The 22,345-nt window shown below is 34.9% G+C and overlaps 2 protein-coding genes across 2 annotated transcripts; both read left to right on the forward strand.

Annotated features, from left to right (window-relative positions):
• Nucleotides 1-1,289: 1,289 nt before the first annotated feature.
• Nucleotides 1,290-6,985, forward strand: LOC140157882 (ATP-dependent translocase ABCB1-like). Its single transcript, XM_072181130.1, has 3 exons — nt 1,290-1,304; nt 2,141-2,829; nt 3,739-6,985. The coding sequence occupies exons 1-3, from the start codon at nt 1,290-1,292 to the stop codon at nt 6,722-6,724; spliced, it is 3,690 nt and encodes a 1,229-aa protein (XP_072037231.1). The 3' UTR covers nt 6,725-6,985.
• Nucleotides 6,986-9,992: 3,007 nt separating this feature from the next.
• LOC140157883 (ATP-dependent translocase ABCB1-like) lies at nt 9,993-18,850 on the forward strand. The gene is made up of 2 exons (XM_072181131.1): nt 9,993-10,973; nt 15,868-18,850. The coding sequence occupies exons 1-2, from the start codon at nt 10,045-10,047 to the stop codon at nt 18,848-18,850; spliced, it is 3,912 nt and encodes a 1,303-aa protein (XP_072037232.1). The 5' UTR covers nt 9,993-10,044.
• Nucleotides 18,851-22,345: the final 3,495 nt, after the last annotated feature.

Consider the following 22,345-nt stretch of genomic DNA (forward strand, 5'->3'; position numbering starts at 1 on the left):
GAAACCCTCCAAATTACGTAAATTTCCATTTTTTCCGGTAATAAGCACAAAATTGGTTGATTTTGCCACCCTGAAATTCACTTTGCCCACGCCCTCCCCGAAATAAATTACTGGTGCTGCAACTGATGCCCATACGAAATTCAACATATTTGTTAAAAAGTTAATTATTATTTCATTATTATATAATTTAAGCTTTCTTTATACATAGTTACAACATTCAGTGTCTAGCACTACTTTCCTAGAAGGCCCTGATTTACAGAAATATAGGTACAATTACATATACAAAATACACTTAAGCAAATATAAAATTACAATTTAATATAAGAACTAGCTAATAGTGCATATAATTATAATACACAATACAGAAAAGAAAGAGCTAATACTCTAAAGGTATTGAAACTAAAATAATTGTTTGCCTTTAAATGGTCAATTTGAAGAATGTTTTTGAATTGGTTTATTAAATGGTTAAAAGATCAAAATGTAGGCGAGCATTTTGTGGAAGTTTATTCCAAGTAATTGCAGACCTTGTTCTAAAGGTAGGCTCAGCAGCATTGGTTTTTGAATGATGAGCAACAAGTGTATTCGAAAGCTGATGTCTAGTTGGATATGAGTGAAATGAATTTGTAAAAAATAATTGAGAACTTAAATAATTTGGTGCATTGCCTTTGAGGCATTTAAACACAATAATGAGGTTGATTATGAGTTGATTAGTTCAACGGTCGTGAAGTTTACACCAATGCAATGTTTCTATCATATCGTTATAATGTATGTAAATATTAAAATATTAGTCTTGGAGTACGTTCTTTATTATGTGCATGTTAATGTGGGAAAATGATGATATAAAAGTGTCCAATATTGTAAGTCTTTTTACTTGGGATTGCATCCTATCCATCGGGTTTTTTTGTTATTATTATTGTTATTATTATTGTATTTTTATGTTTTTTATGATGGAAAATAAATTTGTATAATTTGTAACAACAAAAACAACTCTTCTTATGATACAAATGTATAGAACGAAATGTATTGAATAAATATATTGAAGGAAGTGATAAATTTGCGCAAAGATATTAAATTTGTGTGTATCATGTATTCTACACAACAAATAATATGAAGTTTCTACTCCGTTTAGTTTTAAAGAAATACCTACTTAAAATCCATCGATTATCATAATTTTGTGAAATATTTATTTGTATAAATATCAAATAGTGCAATAGTATTGTTATGAACTATTTTGCAGTGATGCTTTCACGAAAACCGCATCGCACAACGTACACACTCTACTAACGATCATGACTAAAACCAATGTAAGTGTATTGAAAGAAAACCCCGGAAAACACGAATATGCATGGAAAATATCAATTAGTCTTATTTGACAAATTAAACATTTGTCATAATAAATAGCAGGCGTGTCATTGACGAAATATTCTGCAATTCTGGAAATGTATTTGTAATTCTGGACGAACAACTTTTAGTATTTCAAATTAATTTTTCGCATAACAAATGATACATTAAATGGATTATATAAATATTTCAAAATAATATATAGCTGCGTTTCAAGAAGAAAAGGTCGCAAACCACTATAAGCCAAAATAGACTCATTTCCAAATGGCTTAGTTCAATAACCTTTATTTAACAAATATTTAAATGGTGCATAATAAGGGGTAAGTACGGACTGTGTCCTTGAGATCCCAGTGAAAAGAATTTCAAAGTTCACAGCACAAGTGCCTTGTTGCATTGTTGTGTGCCTTGATCTTATATGCATTTGTTATATTATATTATTATTAATCAGATTTGCGATTGTAGTGATTTAATTTCTGTTGCTTGCAGCATGCGCAGCCTTTTAGTTGCTGTAGAGGACTGAGAAATCCCACGAAAGATATTAAAGCGTACGTAGTGCTCATCAAGACAAACCAAAACCAGCAAAAATGGAAATAGAGGCTACAATTGATGCAGCAGCGGGTCCCCATGTTGATCACTCACAAGCCAATGATGATTCGACAACAGATTGTGGAGATATAAAAATATCAGAAACTGATGGCGACCTTTATGATATACAGTCCGATGCTAACAATGGTCAAAAGGATGTTATATCGCAAGATAGTGTCAAAAGTGATCAATTAAAACCGGTTGGATTTTTCAGCTATTTCGCTTCTGTACTGAACTCGATGTTTTGCTGATAATTTTAGCAACCTTAGGGTCGATCGCCCACGGTGCAGCTTTACCGATTGTCATACTATACTTAGGGAAAATAACGGATTCATTCATTGCACTTGGGTCAATAAAAAATATGACCACCACCGACACTGACCTCGATTTTTCATCAGAAGAAATTGTTGAATTTTCTATTACGTATGTTTACATTGGACTCTGTGTAGGAGCTGTTGCTTTCCTACAAGTTGGATTCTGGACTTTAACTGCCGAGCGCCAGGTTCACAACATCCAACTAAAATTCTTCCATTCGATCCTTCACCAAGATATTGCATGGTTTGACACTCAGACCTCAGGTGATCTTGCCAACCGTTTTTCAGATGACATAGCTCAGATCCAAAAGGGAATTGGAGAAAAACTAGCAACTATATTACAATACACGACATCCTGTATTGGTGGATTGATCTTGGGATTTGTGAAAAGTTGGGAATTGGCCCTAGTGATTCTTTCTTTCGTAGGTCTGATTATTTTTCCCGCTATCACGATCACTACAAGATTTACACGTAGACTTACGCAACGTGAGCTGGGAGGTTACGGAAAGGCGGGAAGCATTGCAGAGGAGGTCTTATCAGCTATACGTACTGTGGTGGCTTTTAGTGGGGAAAAGAAAGAAAGTAAACGGTAAGGATTATGTTTTGTTTTCTTCCCCTCTTCTTCTCCTTCTTCTTCTTCTTAAACATGTATCCGGCTGCTTAAACATTCCGGGATAAATAAAAGCAGTATGACTAATAGTAGATTGAATCCACTACTTCTTCAACAGCCACGCATGGCGATTTTGTTCCGCCGTGTTTAACATGTTTAATAGACTTAGGGTAATATGTAAGCTTACCGTAGTCTTTCAACACACATGTTCTTGTACACGTCAAAGAAAAGGTTTATAATGAGACCAAAAATGAAGCGATATTTTCATACTTTAGTTTTCTACCCAGAGTCGAAATGTAGGCATCGAAGATCAAAGGTATAAATTGTGTACATCAGAGTCAATTTCGATGAGGTCACTGGCAACCAAGTGATTCGCTAGGAGTGGTTAATTTTCCCGACCGTACTAAAAGAATTATTTACCCGGTGTAGTTGATGTGTACCATAGACAAAATGATCATTATTATAAAAACAGCATGGGCCACATGATGTTCAGCTCCTTTAACTACTTCAAATCACATTAACCTTCAGTAGGTGGAGTGGTACATAGAGCACTTCCTACCAACCCCCCTCAGGGCGATAGGGTCAGTACTTTGGCCCGGAAGCAAAATGTCATAAATACATCTAGTATAGTAGAATCTAGTATAATTATAGGGGTAAACTGGTCAATATAAATCTGGGCCGACTTAGTTAATATAATATCCCGGTATAATAATTATGCACTACAAAGTCTGCAGGCTTGTGGTTGGAGTTAGGCTAAGCCTTGGTCGTTTTGTCTACTGTCTTCATTTCATTAGCACCAGAAGCAAAACTGTTTGTTTAATAACGTTGGTGTTTACTGCGAGTCCTTTAGTTGCAATAATCGTTTCATCTTTCTTTTTCTTTTATCAGGTACTACAACCATCTCCATCACGCCAAAAGACATGGCATAAAGAAAGACACAATTCAAGGGCTTTTCATAGGCATCTTCTACTTTGCCATCTACGGTTGCTATTCGTTGTCATTTTGGTATGGCACAAGACTTGTCCTACGGGGTGATATAAGTGCAGGTGATATATTTACAGTTTTCGCCGCCGTTTTACTTGGATTCTTCTCTCTTGGCAACGTCGCACCTAACTTCACTGAAATCGCCACTGCAAGAGGAGCTGCAGCAGTTGTCTGGAAGATCATCGATAGGAAGTCTGAAATTGATAGCAGTTCCGATGAAGGAATCATACCCGACACGATGAAAGGTCAAATTCATTTTGAGAACGTACACTTTGCGTATCCGAGTAGGAAAGATATTAAAGTACTTGATGGTTTAAGCTTACAGGTTAATGTTGGTGAGACAGTGGCACTTGTAGGGGCAAGTGGCAATGGTAAAAGCACAACAGCAAGACTAGTTCAAAGATTGTATGATATCAACAATGGAAAGATTGAAATTGATGGGAATGACATCAGAGAATTGAATGTCAGTTGGCTGCGCAGGCATATTGGTGTCGTTAATCAAGAGCCGGTGTTATTTGCCACTACGATTCAAGAAAACATCAGGTATGGACGGATAGATGCCTCAAACGATGACATTGTCAAAGCTGCAATTGAAGCCAATGCCCATGACTTCATCTCAGCTCTACCAGATGGTTATGACACACTTGTAGGAGACCGTGGGGTTAAATTATCAGGTGGACAAAGACAAAGGGTAGCGATTGCCAGAGCATTACTCAGAGATCCTGAAATTCTCTTGTTAGATGAGGCAACATCGGCATTGGATACGGAGAGCGAGTCATTGGTGCAAAACGCACTTGATAAAGCTAAACTTGGACGTACGTCAATCGTTATTGCACACAGACTATCTACTATCAAAAATGCAGATGTCATATGTGTTATTGATAAAGGAACAATCGTTGAGAAGGGTAAACATGAAGATCTAATGGGGATCTCTGACGGTATTTACGGAGAGTTAGCAACAGGAAAGTTGAAAGAAAGAAAGGGTAGATCATCGCTCAATCAAGAACAAATTCTGAAAGACATCGGAGATGTGGTGAAATCTGTGAATGAATCTGATGTTAAAGTCGTTGATAAAGAAGATGAAAAGGAAAAGGCAGCTAAGCTGAAGAAACAAGATGAAATTGACGTGAAAAAGTATTTCAGCATCGGCAAAATTATGAAGCTGAACTCCCCTGAATCATTGTACATCGTAATTGGGACCATTGCATCAGCCGTTGCCGGTGCAGTGTCACCTGTATATGCTTATCTTTTCAGCAGAATCATTGCAACATTTGCAATTCAAGACAGAGATGAACTAAACGAACAAATCGCGTTTCTATGCGGTATGTTTATTGTGTTAGCAACAGCTGCGCTTATCTCCAATGTAATTCATACCGCAGCCTTTGGTAAATCTGGCGAAGAATTGACTCTACGATTGAGGCATTTGAGTTTCAAGGCAATGCTAAGACAAAATATTGCATGGTTTGATGATGACCGAAACAGCATAGGGATCCTTACTACCAAATTGTCAACAGAAACATCAGAAGTTAAAGGTATCACTGGAGTCAGGATTGGCTTCATTTTTCAAGTGTTCTGCAATATGGGAGTAGCCATTATCATTTCTCTATATTTTGGATGGCAGTTGACTCTCGCAATTTTGGGTTTTTTTCCTTTAATAGCACTGACGGGTGGTATTGATTGGAAACTCTTTTCAGGAAGCAATGTTGCCAGAAAAGATGAGCAGGAAAAAGCTGGTAAATTGGTTCTGGAATCAATAGAAAACATTCGCACTGTTGTATCACTGACCAGGGAGAAAGATATATATAGTAACTTCAGATCGATACTAAAGGATCCATACATGAGAAGTCAAAGGAACTCCATCATTGCTGGGGTGACATTTGCCTTCGCTCAGGTTGTCATCTATTTCGCATATGCATCTGTATTTCGTTTAGGTGGTTATTTAGTAGCGAACAGACTTATGGAATTCGAGAATATTTTTTTGGTTTTTGCGGCAATTGTGTTCGGCGGCCGTGGGCTTGGGCGTATAATTACTGTTATACCTGATTATGGCAAGGCGAAAATTTCCGCAAGCCATATATTCAAACTTCTAGATAGGGTACCACCAATTGACAGTTATTGCACAGAAGGTTCCAAACCGGATTCATTTACACCAATAGTTGACTTCAAAGACGTGTATTTCAATTATCCAATGCGTCCAAACGTCCAAGTACTTCGAGGATTATCGGTTACTGTAACACCAGGCGAAACCTTGGCATTGGTGGGAAGTATCGGGTGTGGAAAGAGCACAATGGTCAATCTAACGGAACGATTATATGATCCACACCAAGGGAATGTGTACCTGGATCGGTTTGATGTTAAGGATTTGAATATTCAGTGGTTAAGATCTCACATTGGCTTGGTGTCTCAAGAACCAGTTTTGTTTGACAGGACAATCGCGTATAATATAGCGTACGGTGATAATTCCCGCGATGTACCTCTTACTGAAATAATCGAGTGCGCCAAGAAGGCTAACATCCACAGCTTTATCGAGAAATTACCACTTGGGTATGACACAAACGTAGGTGAAAGAGGTACGCAGCTTTCAGCTGGGCAGAAACAAAGAATTGCGATCGCGAGAGCATTAGTTCGAAACCCAAAGCTACTGCTACTAGATGAAGCTACATCCGCCTTAGATTCGGAAAACGAAAAGGCTGTACAAGATGCCCTTGATGAAGCAAAGAAAGGCCGCACGTGTATTGCTATTGCCCATCGGTTGTCTACTATCCATGATGCTGAGACGATTGCTGTCATTCAGGGAGGAGTAGTAGCGGAACTTGGTACACACGATGAATTGATGGAAATCAAAGGGCAGTATCACAGTTTGTATACTGCTCAAGAACTGAAAACCTAAATGCTGTCCTTTCTATAGAGAAATTACACTGCCTTTATATTCAACATAGGAACTACATTTAAAATACCAATACGTGCTATTTTTGTAGTTATGTTATTCGAAAAAATGTTATTCGAATTATTATAGTAATTATTAAGTTCATTCGGATATTGCCTGTTTAAATCATTGTGAAATTCAACATTGTGCAACATGCATAGTTAGAAGGGTGGAAGATTTAAGACCAACAGAGTAGTGTACCTTATAATTATTTAAATGTTTCAATGATCAAGTGAATGAATGAATGAATAAACGAATGAATGAATAAATTAATAAATGAATGAATGAATGAGTGAATGAATGCATTTAATGAATGAAAGAATATAAAATGAATGAAAGAATGAATGCATAGTATTCAATATGGATTGTATTTTGTGAAAGTATATAGCCAGTTGGCCTATTATATTTTGGGCGCCTATATGCGTCTTTGTTACAAATAATGCTTATTCCCATACTATTTTGTAATGGTATCTCATTACAATATGAACTTTACTATTAATGGTAATTAATTTCATACAAAAAATGAAAACAAATTGAGAAGAAATAGTTTACTGTTCAAAAAATGATCAAAAAGTGTGGTCAAAATAATGTGTTTGTATAAAAAAAAATGTTATTCGAATTATTAATAGTAATTATTATGATCTACAATATATGTATCACATTTTTAAGTAAATATCTAGAGGTATGCAGCTTTCAGGTACGAAGAAATAAAGAATTGCGATCGCAAGAACCTTGGTTCGAAACCCGAAACTACTTACCCGGCAAACACAAAACGTTTTAGACATCATTCGCAAAAGGTTAAGAAGGTTGTCAGAAAACGTTTAAATGTCGGCTTATATAAAGGATTATATAAAGGCTATAAAACGTTTTCATAATATTCAAAAACATTTGTTGATAACCAACTACAATATTCTCGCATAATGTTATTTAAGTCTTGGCACAACATTCGGCAAAAAATGTTTGCAAAAAATATTTTACAATAACATTTTGAAATCATTTGAAAAATATTGTTGTAGTGTGTTTTCATACAAAACGTTTTAAAACGTTTCCATGACCGTTATATAACTCGACATTTATGTTATGTAAACGTTTCTATCTAAACCAACACCCAAAATATAACATGTTTAAAACGTTTTAAAACATATTTGTGTTTGTTGGGTATTTTTGATGAAGCCACATAATAAGACTATCTTAAATGTATAATTTACTTTAGTATGTACTGTTTTGGCGCTATTTTCTTTCAATTTATTAATTATTCAAATATCACTACGCAATGTCTTCCCATGTCTTGCACGGCTGACTAGGTCTCTGGGTAGTTCCAATCAAACAATTTTTAGGCCTTATGATGTGACACTTTATCTAGTATGAGTTGCAGAATTATACATAATTTTAGTTTAGATCCAGTGTTCGACCTATTTATTTTCGTGTGTTTAGCGAGTCATTCCCCGGGATAATTTCAAGATCCGTAGGCTACTGCGGTGCGATTTCATTCACCAAATAACTGGCCAACTGTAAATCAATTGGTAGACAGTAAAAACAAAACTAAATTATCTTAAACATAAAATTAAGAAAAGAAAAATAAAGAAGGGCAAGACATTTTAGGCTCATGTAACACGGACGGAAGGAGTCGTCAATTACTTAAACAAACAAACAAACAAACAAACAAACAAACAAACAAGCAAATAAACAAACAGATAAACAGGCACTATGAGTAATAGAATCTTGACTGTGAACATACTAAACGCTTAAATTGTAAAAAGATAATACTCTCTATATATTTATGGATGAACATTGTGGAAAATACTATCAATGAAATAGTTAATATATTTATTAAACATATTTTCTTTTGTCAACGACGATATCCATTTAGAAATACAATAATATTTAGGGCCTATAATGTTTTAGCGATGTTTGGCATTAAACTCTACTTAAAGGCCTAACAATCAGTCCTGGAAAATTAGTACGTTCCGAACAAAATACTATTTGAAAGAAGATTGATCGGATTGAGTAGCCTGGTCACTTTTTTTTTTTTTTTTTTGAATTGTCGATATAATACACATTTTATGGGAGATTCATGATTGATATTTTTGCTATTCAACAGTCCTCGAAATAAACTTTATAAATCTAATGATATGTGCTTAGTGAATGTAGGAAAAACTTCAATCATTTGAAAATGTTGACCTTTTGTATTGAGGGAAAAAATGTATAATTATCTTCAATACGAATGGGTCAAGATTTTCAAATGATGGACGGCTTTTCCTCATATAGCTATGCACATTTTAAAGTACAAATCATTCAGTTAGATTGATAAAGTTTACTTCTTGGACTGTTAAATGTCTAAATTACCAATTTTAACTAATTTGCCATAATATTTGTATTATATGGCGAATTGAAAAAAAAGAAGAAATTATTTGATATCAGAAGGACATTCCTCGTATTCAGAATGCAATTTGATGCGTCTCATGTGCTCTCATGTCCCACAAAAAATACCGCGCAAACGTTGCTATCTCAAAGAGAGTGGGATGGCATAAGCATTTTTATCTATTTAACTAAAAAATGCATTTTTATAGTAATACTAAACATTGGTAATAGACAAAAAAAAAGGCAAAAAATGTTTAAGGTCATGCCAGGGTAAGCTGAGATCAAATGAGAATAGGTTGTTGGATTTTCAAAATGTTCAAAGTCGTGTCAAAGTTAAACTGAGTATTGATTGGGGGACTGTCATAAAATTTGGTGCATGTATTCAAAATTAAGCGCAAAAATCAATGTCATATCAAGGTCATCTGAGTATAGATCGTTGGATTGTCGTAAAACTTGGTGGATGTGATTTCCATTGAGCTTTTCGTTATAATTATGAATTAAATGTATTGCAGCACACAATTTCAATTCATCTTTCAACAAGAAAATTCTCGACTATTACACGGTAAATCCCAGTATGCAATTTGTGGTTTTAACCAATAAATACCGGTATTTCCCATCCGGTTAAGTATTCCACACACAAAACAATTTACCAGCATTCCAGGTACTTATCGATGCAAATTATGAAAAAAGATCTTCATCCATGGCGTTGTCTTTTTTTAAAGACAGTTCTTGTATTATATCAGCTGGATAGTATTGATTTAACAATCAGTATGCTGTTGCTGGCTTAGACCCTCCTCAATACTGTATTGTACATCGTGGTGGTTTGAAAGGGATACTGCCGAGATTACTGTGAATACGAAGACTGCAGTATGGATTCACAGGAAGATCAGGATAGTGATCAAGATATAACAATATCAGCCAAAATGGAAATTGACACTACAAATGGTCAACTAACAGGCTATCCAGTGGATCACTCACAAGCCAATGGTGGATCGACAAAAGATCGTGTTGATATCAATACATTAGAACATGGTGGTAATCTCCATGATTTACAGCCTGGTGCTAAAAATGGTCAAAAGGATGATATATCGCAAGATCATAATAATAATAATAATGATAAAATTGACAGCGATGAAATAGACCCGGTTGGATTTTTTCAACTATTTCGCTTCTGTACTAGGCTCGATGTTTTGCTGATAATTTTAGCAACACTAGGATCGATCGGCCATGGTGCAGCATTCCCGACAGTTGTATTATTAATAGGAAATATAGTTGATTCATTTATTGAACTTGGATCAGTAACAAATAATATGACCACAAATACAACGGAATTTTCTATACCAGAGGAAGACATCGTTGAATTGTCAATAACTTACGTTTATGTAGGACTCTGTGTAGTAGTCGTTGCTTTCTTACAGGGTGCATTCTGGACTCTAACAGCCGAACGTCAGGTTCACAACATCCGATTACATTTTTTCAATTCGATCCTACACCAGGACATTACATGGTTTGACGCTCAGAAGTCGGGGGATCTTGCCAGTCGTTTCTCTGATGACATCGCTCAGATTCAAACGGGAATTGGAGAGAAATTAGGAACTATTTTACAATACACGACAACATGTATTGGTGGGTTGATCTTGGGGTTTGTAAAAAGTTGGGAATTGGCTTTAGTGATCCTTTCATTTGTAGGTGTGATTATTCTTCCAGCTACCACCATCACTGCAAGATTTACTCGTAGACTTACGCAACGTGAGCTGGGAGGTTATGGAAAGGCGGGGAGCATTGCAGAGGAGGTCTTATCAGCTATACGTACAGTGGTGGCTTTTGGTGGGGAAGAGAAGGAAAGTAAACGGTAAGGGGTATACATGCGTACATATGTATTTATTTTTTTGCTTCGTTTTATTGTGCAAAGCTTGCTTGACACATTTTAAATTTGTATATTGGTTATTTTTACGTTGTCATTTTTGTTTATTATTTAAATTAAATAAGTGCTTTACAATGGCAACCAATGATAAAATTATACCAGACCTTCATGTATGTTTCCTTGGTTGCCAATAATATAAATAGTGCTTTGTCATTTCTTCCAATTAAGCTGAAAAGGCGACATAGCAATCGTATTTGCAATGTTATGTTATGTGCAAATATTCTGAACGCTAACTGACTGACCAGTCTCTATTGTTATAATTGTAGGTTGATCAATACATGGTGGAAAAAAAGAAATCAATTTTTATTTGACATTCATGGATAACCATATCGAGTAAGCTAACTCGCCATTTGAAATAGCACAGTCATATCAATCAATCAAGTTTTATTGACACAACACTTACATTGTAGTAGCAGAAATCAGACATCTGCATCCAACATACATGAAAAAGTTATATTAAGAACGGAAATACAAGAATTATACGATTACTTAATGCCAATTTGAAGGTTGACAATATAATACTTCTACTTGCTTTCAAGAGAACATAATTAAAATAATATAGACGGTTGCATGAAGACGAAGTTTATTTGTAATAATTTATGATTTCATTTTATTATATTCTATTATATTATTAGCTCATACCTAATCGAGAATATGAGAAAATATTGTAAAGGCCGTTGATATGCGCACCTATATATGCATGATAAAGTTTAACATGTTCTATTCATCTCGAACATTAACCTTTGAAATATTTCTCATTTATGCTATTTTTCTCAATGCCTTCACGGACTGTATTCAATTGGATCATGGTAATTTAAATCGTGAGACCTGTAGGTCAGTGTAGATATTGAATAAAGTTGAATCCCATCACATCAATTCAAAGCTACACCCTTTTCTGAAATACCGGTTACCCGCGAATTAAAATATATTTAACAGCATGACAAAATGGACTGTCTTGACATCATTCAACGCCCTTCCCAGCAAACACAAAACGTTTTCGACATCATTCGCAAAAGGTTATAAAAGGTTGTCAAAAAACGTTTAAATGTCGGGTAATATAAAGGGTATAAAACGTTTTCATAACCTTAAAAAACATTTTTTGATAATCTACTGCTCAGCAAACAAAAATGTTTTACAGAAAACGTTTAAATGGTGGGTTATATAAAGGGTATAAAAACGTTTTAATAACATTCCAAAAACATTCTTGAACACACAAGTTGATACAAAACATTCTAAACAGAATTTTATTTTGGGGTTGAAAAAATATTTTGCGAAAAATATTTGCCCAAAATATTTGCAATAACGTTTTAAAACGTTTTCATGACCTTTATATCACCCGACATTTAAATGTTATTAAAAGGTTTTGAAAAAAACATTGTAAGAACATTTCTGTGTTTGCTGGGTTCAAATATTGTAACATAATGTTATTTAAATATTGACAAAATATTTGGGCAAAAATGTTTGCAAAAATAGTTTACAATAACATTGTTTGAAAACATTACAAAAAATATTGTTGTAGTGTGTTTTCATACAAAACGTTTTAAAACGTTATCATGACCTTTATATAACCCGACATTTTAATGTTATTAATGCGTTTTACCTAAACCAAAAGCCAAAATATAACTTATTTAAAACGTTTTAAAACGTTTTTGTGTTTGCTGGGTTACGATATATTTAAGAGGCTCTTGCGTTCTTCTCATAAGTTATTTTAGAAGCCATTTACAGCTGCCATCGTAAATTTTACCAAGAAATTAATCATATTATCTAAATACGTCTCCCAGCATCATGAAAAGTTTCACATCGATAAATTATACGTCATATTTATATATATATATATATATTTATATGGCGTATATCGGCTAATCAGACCATTACGCTATTGATCTTGCCTTATGAGTTATACCATAATTGTTTATGAGGCAGCGTTAACAAGGAATGTTAAGTCAAGTCATTTAACTTTAAAAGAGGATTTTAATAATAACTTCAAAGAGTTCTTACTTGTACCATGCTAACCCATGCTAAATATAGTAGTTTAAACATCTTTGCAGTGCACGGTAAGGATTTATTTACTTTTATGTATAGCACAAAAATGGTTTACTTTCACAATCATTACTGAGTTAGAAAATGTTCACAAATACATGTATGAAACAAGAAACAAAAGAAATTACCGGTTTGAAATCCACAAAATTAATTAATCCGATATGTATGTATGTGTATGTATAGCTAACTGGGAGGAAAAGCCGTCCATCATTTGAAAATTTTGTAAGAGTTTTAGGAACAAAATTGTATATCTTCAATACGATAGATCAAAATATTCATATGATTGATGGGGTTTCCTCCCAGCTACATGCACTTTAAAGGAGGATTTCGTGATCCTAGCATCCTCTTTTTATGACATTTTTCAGTAGATATCCACGAAAAAAGCTTATTCCCAAAATTTCAGTTGATTCCGATATTGCGTTTGCGAGATATGAATGATTATGTGTATTACACTGCTCCATAGACAATGTGTTGTAATTTCGTTCTGGTGCACCAGAACGAAATTCAAATATCACGATATCTTTGCAAAACGAATTAATCTGCAAGAAATATTTTGTACATAAACATTATGTAGCCAGAGGTTTCCAGTGATATAAAAATCTCAACTTTTTTTGAGAAAAAGTGGGGATGATGCTGTGGATCACGAAATGCCCTTTAAGTACATATTATTAGATTTATAAATTTACTTCGAGGACTGTTAAATATTAAAAAGTGTGAAAAACAAAAATGTTGAAAGGAGAGAAGCTTTATATGACGTTATGTAAATACAAAACCTCGTAACATTTAAGTAAAATTTACCACAGAACTATGTAGTATTTATAATTAATTTGATTAAAATTTTACATAATTTGGGAAATATAACATAGGTCTCATTCATTCAGCAAATTTAAACCAACAAATACATTCATGAAACCGTAATGAGGATGTATGACGAAAATCCAAATTATACTCTACCTCCCCCCCCCCTAAAAAAGGGTAAAATATTATTTTGTCGTCTGCCAAGCAGTATTTTGAGACTATGGCCTTCGAGACTATGGCCTTCAAAAAGACCCGATCGTACAGGGGACAACAAATCAGTTCTATTCTAAAAATACTTTCAAAAATGTAAAAATTCGTTGATCCCAGAAATGTTAAGTCAAAATTACTTCAACTTTCATACAAAAAAATAAAAAAAAATAAGGAAAAATATCCATCTAGCGATTTCAGATAGAGAATAGTACGTTACACACCAAAGTCTTAAAAGGTCAGAAAGCTTCAATATGATTCAATGATCTTTGTTTTTATTTTTCACCTTTTACATCGCAGATAGTGCACACTATTCATTTCTTAAATCCATTGAACTTAAGGAGCAATAATTTGCCTCCATTTTTACGAAAAACAGAGCCACTTTATTTTAACCCCTGTTGGCATACAACATACTTGCAGACGATTAAGTTGATATGTTTGTGAGTGAACTTTATGCGTGTTTAATTTTTCTTTTTTTTCCTTTGAAGATACAATACTAAACAATGTCTAAAATTTCCCACTTAAGAGTTACCATGCCATTATCATAATTTACACAATGGTTACTGAAACCGATTATACCATACTACATTTTGTGTAGGAAAAACGCGTGTTAAAGTATACTAATGTGTGATTGGTGAATACAGTTGAATATATGTGACCATCCACGTCGAAACGCTCGTAAAGTCGGCCCCTGGTCAATTTTGTTTTCTTCCATGTTTAGAAAATATATATCATAAGCTTTACAATGATATATCATTTGACTTCAAACGATATCCAGAAGTGGAGTTATGGCTTGTTAAACTTTGCTCCTTCTGTAAAAAGGTACATTATTTTGGTGCTACAATATATCTCTTTTTCTACATTGCTGGTATTAAATATCAAATGGTCATAATTGGCGGTCACTTCAAATCATCCCCAAGTCAACGAGGTTCAGGAATGTCCTCTCATTGTTAATTGCTGGTTAACCCACCACTTGAACAGGATTTAGCCAAAGCAAACAAAGACTAAAGCTATTTACTATAAGTATAAGCTTATTATCCTCTTGAACAATAGGATTAAAGATTGGTATATGACTGGACTGAAATGAGAAACTTGCAGGACAATTATTAGGTACCTTATGAATACAAGCTTTATGCACATTTTGGACTGTAACTCGAAATTCAATTTGCCGACTTTACGAGGGGTTTGAGATGGATGGTCACATATTAGTATAATACTTATCATGCACAGCCCAGGAATTAATGATACCTGAAAAACACAGAGTTGTTTCTTTGTTTAATCGGTTGAGTTAAAAAGACAATAACCGAATAAGCAGTGTGGAGGCTGTTTGGTCCGGCAAGTATCAGATTATCCGGTATGTCTTTTTATACATTGTCTCCAACCCAAACCGTATAAAATCTTACAACGAAAATCACCACACATGCATGAATCCCACGTGATACAATGACGCGGCGCGGATAACAAAACCACCGCGCATGCATGATTCCCATGTGATGCAATGATGCAATCAGCCAAAGCCATATACGCACGCTTTTGTTGGCCGTGCCGAGCCCGAGAAAGACCCGTGGTTCGAATCCCGGTGGTGCCAAGTAAATTATTTGTTCATCTTTTTCGTTCCTTTCCGATAACCAAAAGGCACATTTTAGAAAGTTGAATTCATCCTCCTTCAGCTTAAAAAAGTTATATTATTGTTTAATGCTTCAGTTCATGTTAAATATCTACTTCATCTTCACGACATGAAAATAAGCATATGTTTAATTCTTCTCTATCTTTCCAGGTACTACAAAAACCTCCATCATGCCAAAAGACAAGGCATCAAAAAAGATACTCTTCAAGGACTTTACATTGGCATATTCCAGTTTGGCGTTTACGGCTGCTATTCCTTGGCATTTTGGTATGGCACCAGGCTCGTCCTAAGGGGTGATATCAGTGCAGGTGATATATTTGTCGTCTTCATCTCCGTATTGTTTGGCTTCTTCAGTCTTGGCAACGCCGCTCCAAACTTCGCTGATGTGTCCACTGCAAGAGGAGCTGCAGCACTTGTCTGGAAGATTATCGACAGGAAGTCTGAAATTGACAGCAGTTGTGACGAAGGACTTCAACCCAAAACAATGACAGGTCAAATTAGTTTTACGAACGTACACTTTGCGTATCCGAGTAGGAAAGATATTAAAATACTTGATTGTTTAAGTTTACAAGTAAACGTAGGCGAGACAGTAGCACTGGTAGGAGCAAGCGGCAATGGTAAGAGTACAGTAGTAAGACTGGTTCAAAGATTGTATGATATAGACGATGGAAATCTTGAAATTGACGGGAATGACATCAAGGAATTGAATGTCAATTGGTTGCGCAGGCATATTGGTATCGTAGACCAAGAACCGGTATTATTTGCTACTTCGATTCAAGAAAACATCAGGTATGGACGGATAGATGCTTCAAACGATGATATTGTCCAGGCTGCTAAGGAAGCCAATGCGCATGACTTCATCTCAGCTCTACCAGATGGTTATAACACACTTGTAGGAGATCGTGGAGTTAAATTATCAGGTGGACAGAAACAAAGGATAGCGATTGCCAGAGCATTACTCAGAGATCCTGAAATCCTCCTGTTAGATGAGGCAACTTCGGCTTTGGATACTGAGAGCGAATCATTGGTGCAAGGCGCACTTGATAAAGCAAAGATTGGACGTACTACAATCGTTATTGCGCACAGATTATCTACTATCAAAAATGCAGATGTGATATGTGTTTTTGATAAAGGAAGAATCGTTGAGAAGGGTAAGCACGAAGATCTACTGGAGATCCCTGACGGTATTTACAAACAGTTAGCGACAGGAAAGTTGAAAGAGGGAAATGATAACGCCTCACGCAGAGAAGACAAAGTAATGGACATCAGGGATGTGACGAAATCCGTGGATAAACCTGATGTTACAGGTGTTAATGAAGAAGAACAAACAGAAGAGTCAGCAGAACTGAAGAAACAACATTTAAATGATTTGATGAAGAATTTCAGTGTTCGCAGAATAATGAAGATGAACTCTCCTGAATCATTGTACATCATAATTGGGATCATTGCATCAGCTTTTGCCGGTGGAGTATCACCAGCATACTCCTATCTGTTCAGCAGAATCATTGCAACATTTGCAATTCAAGACACAGATGAACTTAACGAACGCATCAGGTTTTTATGTGGTATGTTTCTTGTGTTAGCAACAACTGCCCTGATCTCCAATATACTTCAGAACGCGGCTTTTGGTAAATCAGGTGAAGAATTAACATTACGACTAAGACATTTGAGTTTCAAGGCAATGCTAAGACAAAATATTGCATGGTTTGATGATGACCAAAACAGCATAGGGATTCTCACTACCAGACTTTCAACAGAAACATCAGAAGTTAAAGGTATCACTGGAGTCAGGATTGGCTTGATTTTCCAAGCGCTCTGCAACATGGGAGTGGCCATCATCATCGCTCTATATTTTGGATGGCAGCTAACTCTTGCAGTTTTAGGGTTTCTTCCTTTATTAGCAGCGGCAAGTGCTGTTAATTGGAAACTCATGAAAGACGGCAGTGTGAACAGAAAAGAGGAGCTGGAACAAGCTGGCAAACTAGTGCTGGAATCAGTAGTAAACATTCGGACCGTTGTATCATTGACAAGGGAGAACGTTATATATGGTAACTTCAAATCAATACTTAAAGATCCGTACATGAAAAGTCAAAAGAATTCCATCATTACTGGGGTGACATTTGCCTTCGCACAGATCGTCATCTATTTCGCCTATGCGGCTGTATTTCGTTTTGGTGGTTATTTGGTAGGAAAAGGGTTAATGGAATTTCAGAATATGTTTTTGGTTTTTGGAGCTATCGTGTTCGGCGGTTTTGGGCTTGGGCGAGTTATTGGCGCCGTACCTGATTATGGCAAAGCGAAAATTTCCGCATGCCATATATTCAAACTACTGGATAGATCACCACCAATTGACAGTTATAGTAACGACGGTTCCAAACCGGAATCATTTACACCAATAGTCCAATTCAAAGACGTATATTTCAAATACCCAACGCGTCCAAAAGTCCAGGTACTTCGAGGATTATCGGTTTCTGTAACACCAGGAGAAACCTTGGCATTGGTTGGAAGTAGCGGGTGTGGAAAGAGCACTACGGTCAATCTAACTGAACGATTATATGACCCGCTCCAAGGGAGCGTTTATCTGGATCAGTTTGATGTCAAAGATCTGAATATCCAATGGTTAAGATCCCAAATGGGTTTAGTGTCTCAAGAGCCAGTTTTGTTTGACGGGACAATCGCGTATAATATCGCGTACGGGGATAATACCCGCGATGTACCGCTTACTGAAATCATCGAGTGCGCCAAGAAGGCTAACATCCACAACTTTATCGAGAAATTACCACTTGGGTATGACACAAACGTAGGCGAAAGAGGTACGCAGCTTTCAGGTGGGCAGAAACAAAGAATTGCGATCGCACGAGCCTTGGTGCGAAACCCAAAACTACTTCTTCTAGATGAAGCTACATCCGCCTTGGATTCGGAAAGCGAGAAGGTTGTACAAGATGCCCTTAATGAAGCTAAGAAGGGTCGGACGTGTATTACTATTGCCCATCGGCTGTCTACCATACATGATGCTGATAAGATTGCTGTCATTCAGCGAGGAGTAGTAGCGGAACTTGGTACACACGAGGAATTGATGGAACGCAAAGGGCAGTATTATAGTCTGTATACTGCTCAAGAACTGAAAACGTAAATGATTTAGCATTATAACAAAGTAAGAAATTAACATACAATATTTTGCTATCTTTGCATTTTGTTTCAAAATCCAACTGCTTAAAAAGCAAAATGATTTTTTTTTTTTGTTTTTGATATTTGGATTATATAAATGAACAACGCCGGGCGCCACAACTCCTAGCTATGCCACTGGGACTGGCTTAGCATTATTTTGATCAATGTGTATCCACTCACTGCAGTATAGACATGTATTGAAATGTGTATACATTGTAGATATGTATTAGACAGTTGGAATAAGAAACAGAAAATAACCAATCTCAATCAATAAACAAAAACTCTTTTTTTTTAAATTTTATTAACAACTTCTTTACAATTGTGCAATTTTGATATATACGTCTATGATTTAAAAATATTTAATTTAAAGTGTCATTTAAGTCATTGATTTCAATCAATTGAATGCAATCCAACCCTGAATTGTAATTATTTGAATTATAATTGTCTGATTGCCCCGATTTCCCAACGTGCCACCTGGTGGATATTTGGAGCAAGAAAAGTGGAAGTGAATCAGTCCATAGGATTCATTCTATCAGGTCACTTCAGGGACCAATATTCAAATACATGATGGTGGCTTGTACTGGGGTGTGTGTTTATGCAGAGAAGATCATCTTCTCTGGTTTGTGTAAGGGGCGGGGGCACTCAAATTTAGAAGTGACGGGTATATGCCTACCGAGGTAAAGAAGTAAGGGCCTATCGGTATAAAATGTTGTTGAAGCATGTGGTAATGTAAGAACATTTTGAACAAATGGGTCATCGGGCAAAAATTGTTTTCAAAAATGGCAATATACATTCAAGAAAAAAGGGGTCATTGGGTACCCGAACGTAAAAAAGGAGGGGTCATCAGGTATGATTTTAAAATAAGGCCATCGCGGGATATATTCGATTTCAATTAAAAGAGGTCTAATTACAGGCACATACCGTCACTTCTAAAGTTGAGTGCCACCCCGGCATGTACAACTAATTACAGTCTTATATAGTTTTACGTATCTGCGACTTATCGTTGTGGAGATATGAGCAAAATGGTTGAAGGTTAAACAAGGAACTACACAGGTGTTAAAATTAAAATAGAAACAATTCTTCAATTTTGATGAAAATTGTCTCAAAATTATGTTCTTTCTGTGATAACAACACTTACACAAATAGGTCATATCCAATTGAGTCCTATTGATGATAACGGTATTTCCATGGACGTTTACCGAGGTAACGAGTTGTCACATATACGGTAGTTATATCTATTCTTTATGAGAATTGAGACAACAGTACTAATAATTTGAGACAATTTTCATGCAAATTTGAGCTTTTTATCTATTTCATCCCTTGTGGATCTTCCAATTTAACCTTTGACCTTTTGGCTCATAACTCTGTATTGATAAGGCCAAAAAAAATAATGGTTTGTCTCAAAGCTCACGAGTGGTTTGAAAACAAATGCCAAATGCGATTTATTTTTTTATTTTTTTTTATTCCCGACTTTTTTCATGGTATTTGGAGAAAAAACTGATTTTCCCGAATTTTTCCGGGAAAACTATAAAAAAAAAAAATTTGAAATAAAAAAAAAATCCGCATTTCTTTTTTCCAAATCTCACGAATTTACAAATGCGCGCGCGAGCTTTGAGACAAACCTTTTTTTTTTGCCTAAGTCGTAGGTAGGTCAAACTATACATTTTCTGAATCCTCATGACCTGCGACATATTTTGGTATGAGATTTAAAGCAGGAGTGGCAATTCTACTTCACCTGTAATCTCATTTTGTAACATCCATAGAATAGTAATCAGTAAAGACTCAGCAAACACAAACCGTTTTCGACATCATTCACAAAAGGTTATAAAAGGTTGTCAGAAAACGTTTAAATGTCGGCTTATATAAAGGGTACATCAATGGTATAAAACGTTTTCATAACATTAAATAACATTTGTTGTTAATTTACTGCACAGCAAACACAAATGTTTTACAGAAAACATTTAAATGTCGGGTTATATAAAGGGTATAAAAACGTTTTAATAACATTCCAAAAACATTTTTGAAAACTTGATACAAATCATTCTAAACAGAATTTTGGGGTTGAAAAAAGTATTTTGCAAGAAATGTTTGCCAAAAATATTTATATATTTACAATAACGTTTTTAAAATGTTTTCACGACCTTTATATAACCCGACATTTAAATGTTATTAAAACGTTTTGTAAAAAACATTTTCTGTGTTTGCTGGGTGCAAATATTTTAACATAATGTTATTTAAGTGTTGACAAAATATTTGGCCAAAAATGTTTACAAAAATAGTTTACAATGACATTTCAAATTTCATGTGTTCGATTTAATATTATGCATGTCGCGTTCAGCTGTTAACGTTTTTGATAAATCACTCAAAGTAATAAATATATAATAAAATGACATTGCTTGTGATGAGTTTGAGTGTGTCAAACAAAAGCAGAAAACATTTTAAAAATATTATTGTAGTGTGTTTTCATACAAAACGTTTTAAAACGATTTCATGACCTTTATATAACCCGACATTTTAATGTTATTAAAACGTTTTTACCTAAATCAAAACCCAAAATATAACTTATTTAAAACGTTTTTTTTTTTACTGGGGAAGAACACTTTAACTGGCAAAACCATCTAACCTGAAAAAAAATTGTTTGCAGCCGGACTATTAATGGTATGGACTCTGAATGTACCTTTAACTTATTAAACATTTCTCGTTATCTACTGAAGATAGCACAATTTGTAACATATGTAACCAAGTAAAATATAATAGTACACTCAACAAGTCAAGTTATTTTGTTTTACAGTGTTTATGTGTGTAATTATTCATTGATGCATTTATTTATTTATTTATTTATTTATTTATTTATTTATTTATTTATTTATTTATTTATTTATTTATTTATTTGTTTATTTATTTATTTATTTATTTATTTATTTATTTATTTATTTAACCATTATTGAATTCAATTAAAGTTTAACTTCAACATTACACTATTTTGTTATCTGGGACGTTTTCACTAGTCCGACTAGCGTCTTCAGCAGATGGTGATGCTGTGTTGATGTCCATCTGCTGATAACCATCTGCTGAAGACGCTAGTCGGACTAGTGAAAACGTCCCAGGTGAGCGAAAAATAGTGTAGTGTTGAAGTTAAAACTTTAATTCATTTTATTTACCACTACGTATGAATATCCACTCGTACACATTGAATTCATTACAAAATAACAGACTTGTAAATATAAAGTAATAGTCATATCAATGCGTATTTAGCTGTTCAAATCACCAAAAACGGAAAGAGGACAATCATTTTGAAACAGCCTGGAGCCTCTTAGTGAGCGATGATTGTATTTCTAAAGACTTTTATCTCGTTTCTCACATGTATATCTCACAATTCCTATAGTCGAAATTGAATTGATAAAAGCAATATTTTTATTGATTTTTATTACATGTACATAAATGATATAACAAATATAAT

The sequence above is a fragment of the Amphiura filiformis genome, chromosome 7 (genome assembly GCF_039555335.1).
Source record: "Amphiura filiformis chromosome 7, Afil_fr2py, whole genome shotgun sequence".
Lineage (NCBI taxonomy): Eukaryota > Metazoa > Echinodermata > Ophiuroidea > Amphilepidida > Amphiuridae > Amphiura > Amphiura filiformis.